Below are 18514 nucleotides of genomic sequence, written 5' to 3' on the forward strand. Positions count from 1 at the left end.
AAGGGAGGGAGGGAGGGGATGGTAGGGGGAAAACAATGGAGGGGGTAACAATGTTCAAGAAGAAGTGTACTCATTACCTCACTCATGTAACTGTAACCCTCTGTATAGTATCTTTACAATAAAAAAAAACAGGTAACTAATATGAAGACTAATTGTGAGGTTAGTTTTTAGTTTAGCATACCCTGGAATTGAGGAGGAAGAACAAAATTTGGGTATGGGTGATTGTTCTTCCTCTTTTACCATGGTACAGACAACCTAGTTAATCTCTGATTTTCCAAGTGAGAGGAGACATACAGGGCTCCTTACAGGGCTTCCTCAATGTTTTCCCAATCTCTGAGTAGCCTGGCCATGGCTTCTCAATATCTCATAGAAGCCTCTTTCCCACTATTTGTCCCTCCCATGACCACATTGTAGAATATTCGGGTGGTGTGATAATACGCAGCCTTGACCTGGAACCAGGTGTCTGGGCTTCACAGATGTTGGGCCACTTCCTGTCCACAGCAGTATCTGATGCAATCTCTTTTATCTGTTTTCAGTGTGTCAAAACCTTTATCTCTGGTGGTGATCCAGACTTTGCAAGTTATAAAGTGCCTGGGTCTGTGGGCAAGAGAAAATCTTAAGACCTTTTCTTGGAAGCAGGATGTCATCAGCCCACTCTGAAGGAAGAAGCATGCCATGATTGCTTTGTTGGTGATACTTCTCACTGTTGGGTACATCCTGGTCCTGGGGTTCAGCTTGTGGATTCTCATAGAATATTGGACGGTTATTGATGTTCCACCTGCAATCGTCCACACCATGAAGTTTCAGATTCTGCACTCCTATGGCCATCTAATATTCACATGGGTAAATTAGTTTTTTAAATTATTGTATCATGCCAGAGTACTGAGAAGGGAAGCCTAGGGACAACAATTTGCAAAAAGTCTACAATTTCAGGCTAATATATATTGATCAATGAAAAGATGCCATACTTTTAACTCTGGGCTAATTGTGTAAAAACAAAGCAGTGTGATGGCCATAAAAATGAGCCTTGACTCTCCTTGTGTCCACTCACCAAACAGGCAGTTAACAGAAGAAACTCATAGAGTAGGTTCTAAAAAGAAAGAATCTGTGGTCTTTTTGAGTTAGATAATGAGTTGTTATAATGCCTAGTGGCCCTGCCTATGAATAACAGCATGGGTTAAATAGTCCATAGCAGACAGTGTAAAACATATCCTGTTACTCATATATAACTTAGACAAGTGAGGCTGTAGGAGTCCGTGGCTGTTGATATGCTTTGGAAGATTGGAACCAGTAATTATGCAACAGAGAAATGAGGTAAAATCTCTGGGACAAAGTGAAATTCCTTCATAAAACTGGGGAGGATAAAAAATGTTATCTGTAATCTAGTAGCATGTGTCCTTGAGCTTTGAAACTTAGCTAAGTTATAGAACAATAAGAGTAATGCATGATGTTAATACTTGAATATTTTTAATGAGACAGTACTTGGTTTAGAACTCAAGGCCTCATGCCCTCACTCAGCTTCCTTGTTCATGTTTGGTATCTATCACATGAGCCACAGCTTTACTTCACCATTTTGTTGTTTCATTGGAGGAAAAGAAAGTCTCTCAGATTTTCCTGTCTATGCAGGCTTCCAGTCATGATTTTCTGAATCTCTTCTCTTAAGTAGTTAAGATTAGAAGCATAAGTCTTCAGTGCCCAGTGAATGTTATTCATTTTATGTGGCGGATAGCTATTTGTCTAAAGCATAGGAAGTAGTTAGGCATGAGAGATCAATGGGGTGCTTGTGGAATATCAAATTGTTTATCTATCTATCTATCTATCTATCTATCTATCTATCTATCTATCTATCTATCTATCTATCTATCTGTCTGTCTGTCTGTCTGTCTGTCTCTCTATCTGTCTGTCTATCTACTGAGATAAATATAGATACATACATATATGTTGATATAAATATATAAGTTGATACACACCTATGGAAATGGTAGATTCTGGGTTGTCCTAGTCTGCCTTTCTGTCCCAGGATGTTAAGTGTTATTAGGGAGATCAGAAGGCCTTCAGAACCCTCTAGGTCTTTGGGTTCCTCCAGTGAGATAGGAGGCCATATAGCAAGTCAAAACGCACCTAAAATGGAAACCAGATTCATGTTACAATTCCCATTGTGATGCACTCAGAAAACCCTGCTGTTCTGAAGAGGGCACCTCCAGGAAAGGTGAAGTTGAATCACCTCATTCAAGGCTGAGGCAGCAGTACAGCAGCCTTCATATGAGGATTAGAGTTTCCAAGTCTGTGGAGGCAGGGCTGAACTTGCAGCAGGTCCATAGTCAACCTTTGTTTTTATAGTGATATGTGTGGAAAAAGAGGACCCTAAGAGTTGTGTCTTAGGACTTCAGTGGTGTGACTTTTCTCCTATGTGTATACAGGGAATGAGAGAAGAAATAAAGGAAGTTTCCATTTGACCTCAGTAATGAGGTGCAGGCTGGTAGAAATAATGTAAGAATCAGATTTGATCCAAGACAATTAGCAACAAGAGTACCATCTGATGAGATTAAATAGCTTTCATGGATTTCCTGTTTCTCAGTTCTTACAATTACTTGACAAGCATCAATATCCATAAACCTTAGGAGAAACTGATGAACTCATTTCCACAAAGGAGTTGTGTGCACACAGATTGACACTGGTTCCAAAATGGCTCATAGAGCTCATTGAAAGGAACTGAGTCTTGAAGAGATAACTGAAATTTGACTCCAACTCTCCTCCAGGGCTATATATTTGAGAAGCAAAGAATTTGCTCCATGCCCAGATTTTATCAATTTGTACTACACCTACAGCCAATAAGGAAGGACCCCAGAGTGGTGGTGACCAACCTGCGATTTGGGACAATCAGCGTGAGGCTGTTCCAGCCGAAGGCAGTGTCCTCCTGCCCTCGTCGAGGCGTCATCTTCTACCATGGAGGGGCTGCAGCGATGGGCAGCCTGGGTAAAGAGCTTTCCTGTGGTGTGTGGTCATGGAGGAAGGGCCTCATTACCCATCAGCCTCAGCTAGCTATCCAGTGACCCCTGGGTGGGGCCAATTCTAGCAGTCAATGCAGCTCAGTGGAGCTGAACCAAGTAGAGGTGAGGAACACATCATCAGTGGAATTGTACTTTCCTGGCAGTGTTCTTCACAATATGGTCCCTCAGTGCAGGTGCAGGTCAGGATATCCCTAAAGGGGCTTCTAGACACATGGCTATGACTCCTCCCTTCCTTTCCATTACTGCCTTTATCATATCTTCTCTGCCTGTAGAACCTGTGACAAACCCCTGCATTAATCACAGTGGGCCACCCAGAGACACTAAATCCTCACCAAAATCAATAGATAAAATTGTTAACCTTCCTCCTTCTAATCCCAACTCCTTAGACCAAACTTCTAGTCCAAAGTCTATTTCAGATGCCTATGCCTTGTAGGGTCTCAATTTACCCTATTGGAAAATAAGCATTGAAGAAGTTAAGCCTCATGGCCCATGTGAGATATGACATGTGGTAAATTGCAGATAGATATCTGGCTTTGTCTACACAGAGCTTCACAGTGTTATTTCAGAAGAGACAATAATAGGACACAGACAGTCTGTTATCCAGAGCCCTACAACAGCAGCTGCTCTCAGTGGGCCTGTGGTGGCAAGTGTTTGTCCCCATGGCCTGAACTCTCTTGTTCCTGTCTTTGAAGATATGTACCAGAACACGTGCAGTTTCCTGGCCCTGAAGACAGACTCAGTGGTGCTCTCAGTGGGGTAAGTGGAGTAAGAGGGGTAGGGTAGCAGCCATAGCAATCCAGGAGGATGATGTACAAGATCCAGGAGTCCTGACCACAGGTTCCCTTTTATACATTCACTCCCAGCTAGAGGTAAAGTGCCATAGGATATCAGAAGGGTGGAAAATCCTCACCAACACTGGGCATGCAAGGATCAGCTGTGGTGGAGTAAACACAAGATTGCATCCTTCTATTTTATACAGTCTCCATCACGTTAACAAACACAGGAGGAAAGTAGCTTATGGAGAAATAGGATTTTAGTTTTGCTCACTATTTGAGGAGTTTAGTCCATGCAGGCTAGCAAGCTTGTTTCATTTCTAGGTCCCTCTGTTAAGGTATGTCATATTGTGGCAAGAGGACATGACAGAGCCTAGCTGCTCTCACAATTGTAGTCAGGAAGCAGAAAGAGACAGGAATGTATCAGAAATAAGACACAATACAAACACAGTTATGTACTTTCTATAAGTAGCAACCAATTCTTATTATGTCCAAATAATACCCTGAAATTATTAATTCATCAGTGGATTCATTCATTTGTGAATTCAGAACCTTCCATGTCCTATAACCTGGGTCTGGGAAGGTGGCTCAGTGGTAGGGTGCTTGCCTTGCATGCATGACGTCCTGGGTTCAATTCCTCAGCACAAGAGAAGCAGGAAAACCTGGAAGTGGCACTGTGGCTCATGTGGCAGAGCACTATCCCTGAGCTGAAGAGCTGAGGGACGACAGTGCCCAGGCTCAGAGTTTAGGCCACAAGACCCGTAAAAAATAAAAATAATTGGTTCCAATAACTATGGAACAAACATTTATGAGGTTTTAGGGACACCATGTATCTAAACCAGAACATTTGCCATGGACTTCAAAGCCTTATAGCCATCTCACAATGTAAAAGACTTTGGTCCTTGTCCAATAGTCCTCAAAGTCTTACTAATTACAAAATTATTCAAAAATTCAAGTACAGGGAGGGGCTGGGTGTGTGGCTTAGCTGGAGAGTGTTTGCCTAGCATGCGTAAAGACCGGGGTTTGATTCCTCAGCACCATATAAAGCAGAAAAAAACAGAAGTGGCACTGTGGCTCAAGTGGTAGAGCACTATCCCTGAGGTGAAGAGCTGAGGTACAGTGCCCAGGCCCAGAATTCAGGCCCCACAGCTGACAAAAAAAGCTCAAGGACAGTGAGTGCCCAGGCCCTGAGCCTCAGGACTGGCCAAAAATGTTAAAGTCCAAAGTCGTTTCTGAGACTCAAAATAAGCTGCTATCATGGGTCCTTGAAAACTTAAGAGCAAGTTAATTTCTTTCAAGGTGAAATGAGACAGAGTAAATATTTCCATATGCTACGCCATATGCTTTTGGTACAAAATCTTTGGCATCATCCACGACTACTCTGGATAGTGTTGTATACTTCCACTGAGAATTCAAAGGAAAGCCTGGGAAGTGAGGCAAAGCAGAGCAGTCCTTGAGATGGGTAATTGGTGGGGGAAGGTGTGAGAGTGAAGCTATGCTGCAGTGGAGATACAAAGAAGTTGAGGATGTCAGGAAAATGGGTTATATGCTAAGTAAATCTGCAGGCAGTGATGAGAGCCACTCAACACAGAAGTTGGGTTTTAACCACACAGCCCACAGGAAGATTTCGAGATCACACCACACAACTCTTGCTCCAGATGGTGGAATGGGAACCACATGGCTTAATGCTTTCCCAGCTATGGTTGGATCTTGCTCTGGTCCCTTCTTGCTCTGGATCTCCCATACTTCTCTTTTGGAATATTTCCCCTGTTGTGAGAAAGTATTATCTGCCATAGTCAAATACTTAATGGAAATATGATGAAATTGTTGTGTGTCTGTGGTAATGAATTTATCTAATACCTACAAGCCCCTGGGTTTTATTTATAGAACTGAAAACAGGAAAGAGAGAAAAGTAAACAAAAACTAATAAAAAAAACACAGCACCAAATAAACAAAAAGAAGAACTAAATGATATATACAAGAGGCCCTGATGAAGATGAGTTCAGATGATCTCTCTACCAGTTCTACAACACTGAGGAAAATGATGCTATCAAAGGCAGACAACACGGCTTTGGGTTTGGTCTCTTCTTTGCAGCATAGAGGCCTGTGTAGAATAAATTGCACTTATGTGTCTTGCTGTCACTGGGTGAATCATCCTCTTGATGGTCCAAAAAAAAGCCCAACTTGCAATGCTTCCAGCTGAGCTGTTAAACTAGTCATCTTTGGGTGGGACTTCAAAAAGAGGGCTTTATAAGAAAGAGAGAGAAGGAGCAAAGTGAGGAGAAATGGCAGCCAAAGGTGAGTTCTGATGAGCTTCAAGCTTTGTTTAGTTCAAGACTTTAATCAGAATTTCTGAGGTAGATCCCTGACTCTCAAGAACCAGATTCTAAGGGCCAAAGGATTCATGGGAAGTCCAAGGAATGTGAACTTATATCCCTAAGACAGTCGGGTACAGACTTCTTTCTCAGAAGAGCCTCTGTGTCCTGCAGGTGGTTAGAGAGTACATAGTCCTTCCTTCTCCAGTGTCAATATCTCTGCTCATAGATAACTGATGGGGACCTCTCATTGCATGCTGGGTCAGCCACAGCAGTTGCTACTTGGCCAATGTGCAAGATGGGCATCTGTGAGAGGCCCAGCCACATTGTGGTCCTGATGCAGGGAAGAGATGAAGCTGGAGGATCTCTCTGTGCAACATCACTTTTCTGTGTTCCAATGCTGTGCTAGTCACATTTTCATTCCTAAAACTAATGCACAAAGAACCATTTAAGGGAGGAAGCACTGATGGGGGTCTGTGGGGTTCAGAACTTTTCAGAAGATCAATCAATTGTGGTGGAGAGGATATTGCAAAGCTAGTTACAACACTGAAGTCATGAAGCAGAAAGAAAAAAGAGAGAGGGGGGATGGAGGGAGTGAGGGAGAGAGAATATACACCCACTGGTTTTCTGCTTTCCTCTTTTTTGTGAGTCTGCTCCCTTTGGGATATTGCATCCTAAATTCATATGGGTCTTTCTCCTTTATTTAATCCTCTCTAGGAACATCCTCACAGAGAACAATATGCTTTTCTAATCTCTCACACACCTCTCAATGCAATTAAGTTGTCAATCAAGAATAATCAACATAAATAGTAATGATAACACACTCCTCTAATACCAGAAGGCATGTGGTGGCATCATAGGCATAGCAAACTCTGGGAGAGTCTAGGCTCCATAGCAACGCCATGTCCCCAAATAATGAAGTACAGATCAATGGTAACAATCCCCCTCATCCTCTATGATTCATGGAGGGTGTTGTCCTTTAGGCCTCTGGTGTCCGCATGGTAGATCCAATTGTATTGGGCTCTTGAGAGTCTAAGCAGACATAGTTCATGGTTTACACATCAGCAGCTTCCTGAATGTAGTCCCTGAGCTCTTTTGCTCAAGGTTTGAATTCTACCACTTCGATACACAGCTCCACTTCTATATTTCTGGTGGTTAACTGGAGATAAGAAACTTATGGACTTTCCTGCCTAGGCTGTTTTCAAATCAAAGTCCTCAGGTCTTAACCTCCTAGTAGCTAAGTTTATAGGCATGAGCCACAGGCCCCAGGCTACATTGGCATCCTTTTCTTTGTATACAACAAATACATCCCAAATTGGGTAACAACACAACACACTCATTATGTCTGGTTTCTGAAGCTCAAGGGTCTCACATAGCTCAACTTAGGTCTGGTTTATGGCTCCACTGGGCTTCTAGGAACATGTTGGAGTTCTGTCTTAGTCTCAACTAGAAATGATCCGTATCCAACCTACAGTTGTTAGGTAGAGTATAGACCCTTAGGTGAGAGATTGAGAGCCTGTGTTTCTTCTAGCTTGGGACCTGATGTCAGCTCTCCTGTCTTCTCAAATCCATTTGTTCTTTTCTTCTTCTCACTTCCTCTAAATGGCTGCTTCTCCATAAACAAATACTCATGGAGTCACAAACATGTAGATGTCTGCATTCAGTCACCAATTCCATGTTTGCTCAGAAGCAAGTCAGAGGTCTTGCTCACATGAGGTGATCACACAGAATATGAATCACACGCATGGAGGTTATAGGACCTTAGGATCTGCTCTACATGGAAGCTATTTGCTATAACAATGTCATTGTGATTTAGGGGTTGGTCTCCACTAATGACAGATGATCACTGGATAGTATTGAGTCATATCAGCTTTGATAGAATAGCTGATTGTATTCCTATACCCTGTCCCTTTGACTAGGGTAACCCATGTTCACACACATAGTTGCTTTTTACAATACCAATGTATTGCCTTGCAGTCTGAGGTCAGAAATCCAAGATGTGTGTACACAATGGCATTCTTTATTTAGGCACTATGTAAACCTGTTTTAATTTTAAAGCAGACTTCACGTATGTGTGAGCATGGGTGTGTGTGTGTGTGTGTGTGTGCAAGTGTATGCGCACTTACCAAAACACGTATTTAGGGGCAAATTTGCTCTAAAACACTATAATACTTCATTTTGATTCTCCTACATGTATCACTGGGCCTCCAGATCATGAGTCTAAGTTCAAGGTTAGCTTTCACTATAGCCTAGGCTGCCCTCGGTGATGAGGCTCCATTTTTTTGCTCACACTTGAACTGGGAATAGCTCCACTAACATCCACAATGTAAATTATGTACAATGTAGAGTAGATAGGCTGTACATTGCACAATTAAGTACAATGTAGGGCAGGTAGGGTGCATATTGTGCAATTATATACAATGTAGAGTAGACTGCAAGAGGTGCAGCCCTATCTCATGCCTTGAAATGTCCATATTTGAGGAATCACACAGCCACTTAAAGTTACTTATAATTTGAAGATTAAAATTAGATGCACCGAGTATCTTACTCAGTTGTATACACTTCAGAACAGCAAAATCTTTGATAATCTGTTTCTAGCAACTTACAGCCTTAGAAATGTTTTTCTTTTTGCTTTGTTTATTATCTTTAAGTAGTTGTACAAAGAAGTTCCCATTCTACAAAACAGTATATGAATACAAGGTGTCTGACAACATTGTCACAAATCGCTCCTAATGCATCCCTTCTCTCACTTTTCTTTTCTTTTCTTTTACTATTGAGATTAGGTGATTACATAAATTTCACATATTTCACAGTATTGTGGAATAGTGATACTTAGTTAAAAATCACAAACACATTTTAACCTTCACAAGGCAAAATGTCATTATCATGGTCTGTGAAGTTTGTCAATTCTTTAAGCTTTGACAATACAATTATTATTTCCACATCAGGAGATGTTTACATTTCTTTCCTTTAGCTTAGTATAAGCTGTTCCCTCTTTCCCTCTCATTCTTCCCTTCTCATCACTGTCTTTGGGTTGCTTTGCTCATTTTCATTTATGTCCAGTGCAGCTGATAGGGTCTTTGTTGTGTGTTGTTGTGTTTCCCATGAATTCTGTATCCTCCTGCTAGCTTCCCTCCTTTGTGTGCATATATCTATCTATCTATCTATCTATCTATCTATCTATCTATCTATCTATCTATCTATCTATATATATATATATATATATATATATATATATACCCATATATATGGTCAAGAACATGGAGTCATTTAGCAATGATACAACAAAATGAGTGGGTATCCTTTATTTCTCTAGTCCTGTTTATTTTGTCATATTTCCTTGCATGTTGGCTTTAGCATCCACATACCAGGGAGACCATGTGCCATTATTCTCTTTCTTTTTTTTTGGCTTACATCACTAAAATGGTTCACTCTAATTTCATCCATTCGCTTGCAATGCTGCATAATATTCCATTGTATATAGGTACCATAATTTATGGATCCACTCATGAGGAGTGGGGCATCTGGGTTGTTTCCATATCTTGGCAATTGTGAACAGTGCTGCAATAAAAATAGAGGTGCATGTATTCTTGTATCCTGGTTCCTGTTATTCAGGGTAGATGCCTCAGAGTGGCATGCCTCAGGCATGCAAGGCAAGCACTCTACCACTGAGCCACCTTCCCAGCCATGACTAGCATTTTATTGAGGAGCTTTGCATCTGTGTTCATCAAAGAGATTGGTCTGTAGTTCTCTTTTTTGGTTGGGTCTTTGCCGGTTGGGGATGAGTGTGATATTGACTTCATAGAATTAGTTTGGGATTGCTCCCTCTATTTCTATTTCTCTGATGAGCTTTAGGGTAAAGTTATTAATTGCTTTTTAAAGGTCTTATAGAATTCCGTAGTGAATCCATCTGGTCCTGGGCTTTTCCTTGTTGGAAGGCTTTTGATTGCTTCCTCTATCTCATTGTAGCTTACTGGCATATTTAATTGCTTTATTTCTTCTTGGTTCAGTTTGGGCAAGTTGTAATTCTCCAGAAATTCATCCATTTCAAACTTTATGGAGTCTTACAATAGTTCTTTATAATCATTTGGATGTCCTGGATGTTTGTTGTAATTTTTCCTGTGGCATTCCTGATTTGTTGATTTGGGTCTCCTCTTTTCTTTTTTTACTTAATCTTGCCAGTGCTCCATCAATTTTTATTGATTCTTTTAAAAAACAGCCTTTTGTTTTATTCATTTTATAGTTTCTTATATGTCTCAATTTCAGCTATATTGGATATCTTGCTCTGTCTGGCAACTTTAGGTTCAACTTTTTCTCACTTCTCTAGCAGTTTTAGTTGCATCATGAGATTGTTTACTTGGTCTGTCTCTATTTTCTTGATGTGTGCACTGTAAACAATAAATTTGCCCCCCACAGGTTTGCTTTTGCCACGTCCCGTCCCATAGGTTTCTTTTTCATTCTTTTTATTTATTGTGAAAATACCGTAGTGAGGGGTTACAATTACATGGGCAAGGAAATAAGTACATTTCTTATCAAGCATTGATGCCTCCTCCTTTGTTTCCCCTTCCCATCCTCCCTCTCATAGTTTTCTTTGTGATGTTTCTTCATTTTCATTGAATTGTAGGAACTTTTTATTTCTTCTTTAATTCCTTCTGTGATCCAGGTGTTGCTCAGATATGTGCTGTTTAATTTCCAAGTGTTTGAGTTTTTTCTACTTTATGGCTTGTTATTAAGAACTGGTTTGATTCCACCCTGGTCAGATAGAATACAGGGGATTATGTTGATCCTCTTGTATTTGCTTAAATTCCTTGTAGGAACTAGGAAATGATCTATTTTAGAAAAAGTTCCCAGGGCTGCTGAGAAGAATGCCTACTGGGTTATTGTTGGGTGAAAAACTCAGTATATGTCAGTTAAGTCCTCTTAAGATATGGCATCACATAATTCAGAAATGCCTTTGCCAATTCTTTGGGTGGTAGACCTGTCCTTTGGTGATAGTGGAGTATTAAAGTCTCCTAGTATTATTGTATTTGGATCCATCTTTTCCTGTAAATCTGAGAGTATTTGCTAAACATATTTGGGTGCACTGTTGTTTGGGGCATATAAATTAACAAAGATGATGTCCTCTTCTTGGATTGTTGCCTGTATTAATACTTTAGTGAATTTCTTTGTCTTTTCATAATGATTTTAATATAAAGTGTATTTTATCAGATATCAGGATGTCAACTCCTGCCTTCTTAATGGGGGCATTTGCATTGTAGATCTTCCTCCATTCTTTCACTTAGAGTTTGCTTTTATCTTTGGCTGTGATGTAGGTCTCTTGTTTTTGATTTTGTCCGTCATGGACCTTGATCTCTGGACCTGGGCACTGTCCCTCAGCTGTTTGGCTCAAGGCTACTGCTCTACCACTTGAGCCACAGCTTCACTTCCATTTTTCTGGTGGTTAATTAGAGATAAGAGTCTCACAGACTTTCCTGTTGGGTGTGGCTTTGAACCCTGATCCTCAGATTTCAGCCTCGTAAGTAGCTAGGATTACAAGTGTGAGCCAGGATCACACAGCTAAGGATGGTCTCTTGAAGACAGCAAATTGATGGATCTTGTTTTCTGATATAACCTGTAGTTCTTTTTCTTTTGATTAGTGAATTAAGTCCATTAAGGTTTATGATTATTATAGAGGGGTATACTGTGCTTCTTGTCATTTTCCTATTTTCTTATGCTTTTTTTCTTTTCTTTCCTCCTAGTTTACTAAGTTGGTCTCCTAGAGATATCTACCTGGCATTGTTCCCTGATCTTGTTTTCTTCAGATTGTAATGCTCCTCTGAATATTCTTTGTAATGTTGCCGTACTGTTTATGAATCCATTGAGATTTTCTTCATTATTAAAAATTTTAGTTTCTCCATCGAATATGATGAATGCTAGTTTTGCTGGATTTGACAGTCAGGGCTGGCAGTAATTGGTTCTCAGGGCTCAAATAGTGTTTTCCCAGGTTTCCTTGCATTTAGTGTCTGTGTGGAGAGATCTGCAGTGATTCTTTTTTTCCCATTGTAGTATAGCTCCTTCTTTGCTTTTGCTGGGTGCAAGATTGTTTCTTTAGTGCTAAAATCTAGCATTTTTAGTATAATGTGTCTAGCTGTGTTCTTCCTGGGATCTTGCTTGTTAAGTGTTCTGTAAACCTCTGTTATGTAGGTAAGATTTTCTCTTTTAAGTCTGGGGAAATTTTCGGTGATGATTTTATTAAGTAAGTGTTGCATTCCTTTGTTCTGGTATTCCTTCCCTTCATCCACCCCAGATATATGAAGGTTCAATTTCTTGGCAATGTCTGCTTGTTCTTGGACTTCCCTTTGGCATAGTTTGAGTGTTTTTTCCATATCTGTAACTTTTTTCCATTGCCTGCATTTTGTCTTCAGTATCTGATATTCTATTTTCCATTTCATTCACTCTATTTACTGTGGCTTCCATTGTAGTTTGCATGGAGGAAATTAAATTTTGCATGGAGGAAATTGAGCCACTTACAATTTATATGTCATTTCTTAGAGTATTAATCTCATATTTTAGTGAGGTGTGCACTGCATCTATTTTTGAGTGCATTTCTTGTTTGAAGGCCTGGATCTGTTTTGATAACTTATTCCTTTGTTCTTTAAATTTCTGATCTATTGCTCACTTTAATTCTTGAGTCATTGCCTCTCTCATCTCTTGGATGTAGCGTTTGTCTTCCATTTCTTTTGTGCTTCCACTGGTGTTCTCCCATGTGTGGTTGCTGGCCTTGGGTCTGATTTGCTATCTTGACCATTGATGAATCCTGTACTCTGTGATATTTGCATGTGGTTTCAGGGATTATTGGAGACCAATTCCAGAACTCTGACTGTTTTGGTCACTAGGTGGCTACCTTTGCTTGTTTCTGGATTTAGTCCTGGATCAATTGATGTAGCTTGCTCTTGGCACTGGGCTGGTTGAGACTAATTTTTCTGGTCCCAGTTCTACTTCAGGAGGGGCTGCTTTCCAGTTGCTGGTCTGACCCACGCAGGGCTTACTCTTGTTAGATTGTCCTGGGCAGACACATTCCGCCCTCTGTTGTGGTATGCCTGACCAGTCAGTTGCAAGCACTGAAGTTAGCTCAGGTTTCTGCCTGGAATGCAGGTAGGGTTCCTTCGCCTGCCTCCTGGTATCCTAGGCAGTTCTTGCCTTTAGTCAAGGACCAGCATCCTAGACTTCTCCCATTTCCTCCCAGGGGTGCTCTTGGTCAAGCCTGGCCAGCTGGGTGTGCCCACTGGTTGCTGGTGCACTTGCACATTTCCCAGATTCTATAGGACCTGTAGCCCAGGTATCAGAATGGGGGTGTCCCAGTCAAGTTCTGGGGAGTTCCCACCAGTGCTGGTCTCCCACGACAGGGGGGGTGAGGTACGGGGGGGTAGGAGTGTGTTTCTCCTGTGGGGGTACTTACTTATCCTGGTACTGGTTGGTAGCTGTCCAGAGGTGCTGTGTCATCCCTGTTTTTGTCGACTGTAGATTGCTGGTCACCACTTTGTTGCCTGTTCGTAGAGATGATTGTGGGCTGTGCTGGGTGGTGGTGTGGGCTGGAGCTGTGTTTCACAGTGTTTGCCACTGTTTTTGGGGTCCGAATCGTTGCTGCAGGTGTTTTTTGCACTGTCATTCTTTGGGTTGGACCGCTGGGTTTCTGGGGTCCCCAGCCACCAAGGCCACTGCCGGCCAGGCTGCTTCCACAGGACCTTAAGAAGTCACAGGGGGTCAGGGGTCACTCCACTCTACCCCTCCCCCCCACCGCCAGAAAAGAGCCCATGTTTTATACTTCAGAATCCCCTTAGGACATAAGATTTGCACATTAAAACCCAAGGACTTAACCAAGCCAGTCCTCACAACCATATTATAGTCTATCACCTACATGAATTCTCGTATTAATTCTGTCTCAATGTTGACCAAGAAGGAAGCAGACAGCACACAGGAATTGGAACAGAGACACTGAATATAAAGAATATTTTACTTACCAGAGAAGATTGAAGAGGTAGGTTCCTGGATTTGAAACATAACAAAGCAAACAAGAAAAAGACACTTTTAAGGAAGCACAGATGTAAGGAATAGCCACCATAGACAGAGAACTTGGCTTCAATGTGTATGGCCCTGCAGAGCATGAGCACAGAGGTGCTGGGTTTGGAAAATACGCTGAGGAATGAAGAGGAAGTCTTCCTTGAGTACCTTTTGGCTGTACATGAAAATACATAAGAGACTAGGCTCAGACAGGATCAGAGAGCACCTGTGAGTGACATGAGCAGATAGCTAATTCTTTGACCATCAGCATCTACTTCATTAACTTCTCCTTTCCCAGAGTATGGCTATGGCCTCTGGAAGTTTCTTGAGAAACATATAGAGACAAATTAAAGAACATAGGTAAACAAAGAAACGCGCTTGTTTGTTTGCTAAATGACCTGCAACAACATTTGTGCACCACCTGAGGGTAGATGGATGCCACCAAATAGACTAATCAGGGGTGACCAGAAAAGAGAAAGACATCAGTGGGATTGTGGGACCACAATCTGGTACTTTTGTTTCCAAGAATCAGAGTTGTGTCTTAGTAGATTTCTGTTCATCTTTGTTTCTGGTGGCTGTGTACAAGTAGGTATTTTAACAATTTGATGGACACCTGCCAAACCATTTTATTCACAGTGACCTGATGACAAGAAACTTGACTGTGATCTTAGGCCAATGCTAACTACCCCATTATCTTTGCCTAGTTGATTTCCCTTTGCCAATGGAGGAAAGGATTTCCCTGAATAGTCTACATATTCTTCCCTTTCTTTCTTTGTATAGTTTTAGTGGTAATATATCCATTAATAACATTTTTCCTTTTGAAAACAATGTTTCTGACATGTTACATTTCAATTTTTTACTTCAACTATTCTTACTTCAAGCCCATCACATTAGTTCATTTACTGAGTGATTATGTAATACCCTATAGCAACCTAAAACTTTGGAGACCACTATTCACTCTAGTACAGATTTTCCATCCATTGCCCAGCTATGAAGTTATTAGAGGAATCTGCTGATTATCTCTAAGCTGTGCTCAGGTGCTTGGGTTCATTTACAAGAGTATCACTGAAGTAGTTCTGGTAAAGCAGATCATCATAGCAGTAGAAGGATATGACAGAGGGAAGGTGATCACAGGGGAAGGGGGAGGGAAAGGCCAGGGATAGCACGACAGTTTATAACAGGCAGGCATTCACCTCCTTTCTCCATATAAGACCCAACTATTACCACAAAGATAGAAATGTGGTGTCTGTTGCTGGGGATTGAACCAAGAGCTTCATGCATGCATGCATGCATTCTCCACTTCAGCCATGCATGCATGCATTCTCCACTTCAGACATACTACCAGCTACTGATTTTATTAGTAGACAACTTGAGATTCAATAAGGCCACTGGTTCAGTAGATAATTTCCACTGAAAATACAACTTCTTCTTCACAGTCCCCATGAGGGAAGCATTCATACCTGGGACAGGCACAAGCAGTGAAGCAATGTCTGCTCAAGAGGCAGAAAGGTAGGAGGCAACATGCAAAGAAGTTTCTATGGTGTGTCTGTATATAGGAAGACAAAAGCAAGCTTGAGTCACCTGAGTGACAGTGGGTGGCTGAAATGATTTCAGTCCAAACCAGAGCAATCATGTTGCCCTTGGCTGTCTAGTCCTTGTTCAATGACTAGTCATAGCCGTGGATAGTGGCTTAGTAATGAGGAGCCCAAAATGTTGGTGGTTGAGAGTGTGGGGTCTACACTTCTTCATTATATATGAAAAGTGTACTCATAGGTAAGTTGTTTGCGGTCTCTCAGGCCTAGGAATTGCTGTCCCTTTTGGATCAGCAAGGCCATACATGTCAAAACACGAGTATAAAAAAAGAGGTCACTAATATAAAGACTAATTGTGAGGTTAGTTTTTAGTTGAGCATACCCGGGAATTGAGGAGGAAGAGCAAGACTGGGGTAAGGGTGATGTACTTCCGCTTTTACCATGGCACAGACACAACCTTGCTAATCTCTGATTTTCCAAATGAGAGGAGAGATACAGGGCTCCTTACAGGACTTCCTCAGTGTTTCCCCATCTCTGATTAGCCTGGCCATGGCTTCTCACCATCTCACAGAAGGCTCTTTACCACTATCTGCCCCTCTCCTGAACACATTGCAGAATATTAGGGTGGTGTGATAATACACAGCCTTGACCTGGAACCAGGTGCCTGGGCTTCACAGATGTTGGGCCACAATGTGTCCAGGGAAGAATCTGATGCAATCTGTTTTCTCATTTTTCAATGTGGAAAAACCTTTATCTCTGGTGACGACCCAGATTTTGCAAGTTATAAAGGTAATCTTAGTAACTTCTCTAGGTGGCAGGAGTTCCTCAGCCCATTCTGAAGGACGCAGGACGCCATGATTGCTTTGTTGGTGATCTTTCTCACTGTTGGTTACATCCTGGTCCTGGGGTTCAGCTGGTGGATTCTCATAGAATATTGGACTTTTATTGATGTTCCACCTGCAATCGTCCACACCATGAATTTCAGATTATGCACCCCTTTGGCCACCTAATATCACATGGGTAATGTTGTTTTTGTAATTATTGTATTATGTCAAAGTACTGTGAAGTGAAGCCTTAGGCCAGTATTTTGCAAAAAGTCCCATAGTCTATACTTTCAGGCTAATACATATTGATCAATCAAAAGATGCCACACCTTTTGCTCTAGGCTCATTGTGGAAAAACAAAGCAGTGTGATGTCCATAAAAATGAGCCTTGACTGTCCTTGTGTCCACTCACCAAACAGGCAGTTAACAGAAGAAACCATAGAGTAGGTTCTAAAAAGAAAGAATCTGTGGTCTTTTTGAGTTAGACAATGAGTTGGTATAGTGACTAGTGGCCCTACCTATGAAGGGCAGCATGGGTTAAACAGTCCATAGCAGACTGTATAAAACACATCCTGTTACTCATATACTTTGGCAAGTGAGCATATAAGAATCAGTGGCTGTTGATGTGTTTTGGAAGATTGGAATCAGCAGTTTTTCACCAGAGAAATGAGGTTAAAATCTCCTAGACAAAGGTTTGCTGCCAGTGAAATTCCTTCATAAAATTGGTGCAGATAAAAAATGTTATCTGTAATCTAATAGCATGTGTCCTTGAACTTTGAAACTTAGCTAAGACATGGAACAACAAGAGAAATGCATGATGTTAATACGTGAATTTATTTAATGTGCCAGTACATGGGTTAGAACTCAAGGCCTCATGCCCTCACTCAGCTTCCTTGCTCATGTTTGGTGATCTATCGCAAAAGCCACACCTTTACTTCACCATTTTGTTGTTTCATTGGAGGAAAAGGAAGTCTCCCAGATTTTCCTACCTATGCAGGCTTCTAGTCATGATTTTCTGAATCTCATTCTCTTAAGTAGTTAAGATTAGACGCTTAAGGCTTCAGTGCCAGTGAATGTTACTCATTTTACGTGGCCGATAGTTATTTGTCTAAACCATAAGAAGTAGTTAGGCATGAGAGATCAATGTCATCCTAAAAAACACTAATAAAGATGTAGAGAAGACAAAGGAAGCAGAGTATTCTTTGGTGGCAGAAAAATATGTGAGAGTAGGTCCAAGGGGTGCTTGTGGAATATCAAATTGTTTATCTATCTATCTATACCTACTGAGATAAATACTGATATATACATATATGTTGATATAAATATATAAGTTGATACACACATATGGACAGGATAGATTCTGTGTTGTCTTAGTCTGCCCTTCTGCCTCAGGATGGTAAGTGTTATTAGGGAAATCAGAAGGCCTTCAGAACCTTCTAGGTCTTTGGGGTCCTACAGTGAGATAGGAGGCCATATAGCAAGTCAAAAGGCACCAAGATGGACCAGATTCATGTTACAATTCTCATTGTGATCATGAATCTGTGTCATGCATAACCAGCCAAACTCACCCACTCAGCCCCAGCCTCAGTAGTACAGCTGATCAGAAAGCAGATAACCATCACTGTGAGAAATCTATAGCTACCAGAGTCCATTGCCTGTAACTTAGCATTGCCATAGTGTCAGGGTAACCCCACAGTGCCTTCATCACACTTAGAACATGCCATTGTCCCTGACAAGAAAGGCCAGATACTGAAGAAATCATGAAAAAGGCAAATCATCTTTGCAAAGTTCATTCTGTGCAGATTTCATGCACTCAGAAAACCCTGCTGTTCTGAAGAGGGCACCACCAGGAAAGGAGAAGTTGAATCACCTCATTCAAGGCTGAGGCAGCAGTACAGCAGCCTTCATATGAGGATTAGAGTTTCCAAGTCTGTGGAGGCAGGGCTGAACTTACAGCAGGTCCAATGTCAACCTTTGTCTTTGCAGTGATATGTGTGGAAAAAGAGGACCCTAAGAGTT

At 41.3% G+C, this 18514-nt stretch overlaps 1 protein-coding gene across 1 annotated transcript in view; it reads left to right on the forward strand.

Moving 5' to 3' along the window:
- The first annotated feature begins 675 nt into the window (after window positions 1-675).
- The window catches only part of LOC105997525 (arylacetamide deacetylase-like 4), a 26164-nt gene continuing 8325 nt past the window's right edge, over window positions 676-18514 (forward strand). Inside the window, 3 exon segments of the mRNA XM_013031966.1 lie at window positions 676-843; window positions 2760-2976; window positions 3704-3767. Coding sequence (XP_012887420.1) covers window positions 676-843; window positions 2760-2976; window positions 3704-3767 — 449 coding nt within the window.

The sequence above is a fragment of the Dipodomys ordii genome, unplaced genomic scaffold (genome assembly GCF_000151885.1).
Source record: "Dipodomys ordii isolate 6190 unplaced genomic scaffold, Dord_2.0 Scaffold6, whole genome shotgun sequence".
NCBI lineage: Eukaryota > Metazoa > Chordata > Mammalia > Rodentia > Heteromyidae > Dipodomys > Dipodomys ordii.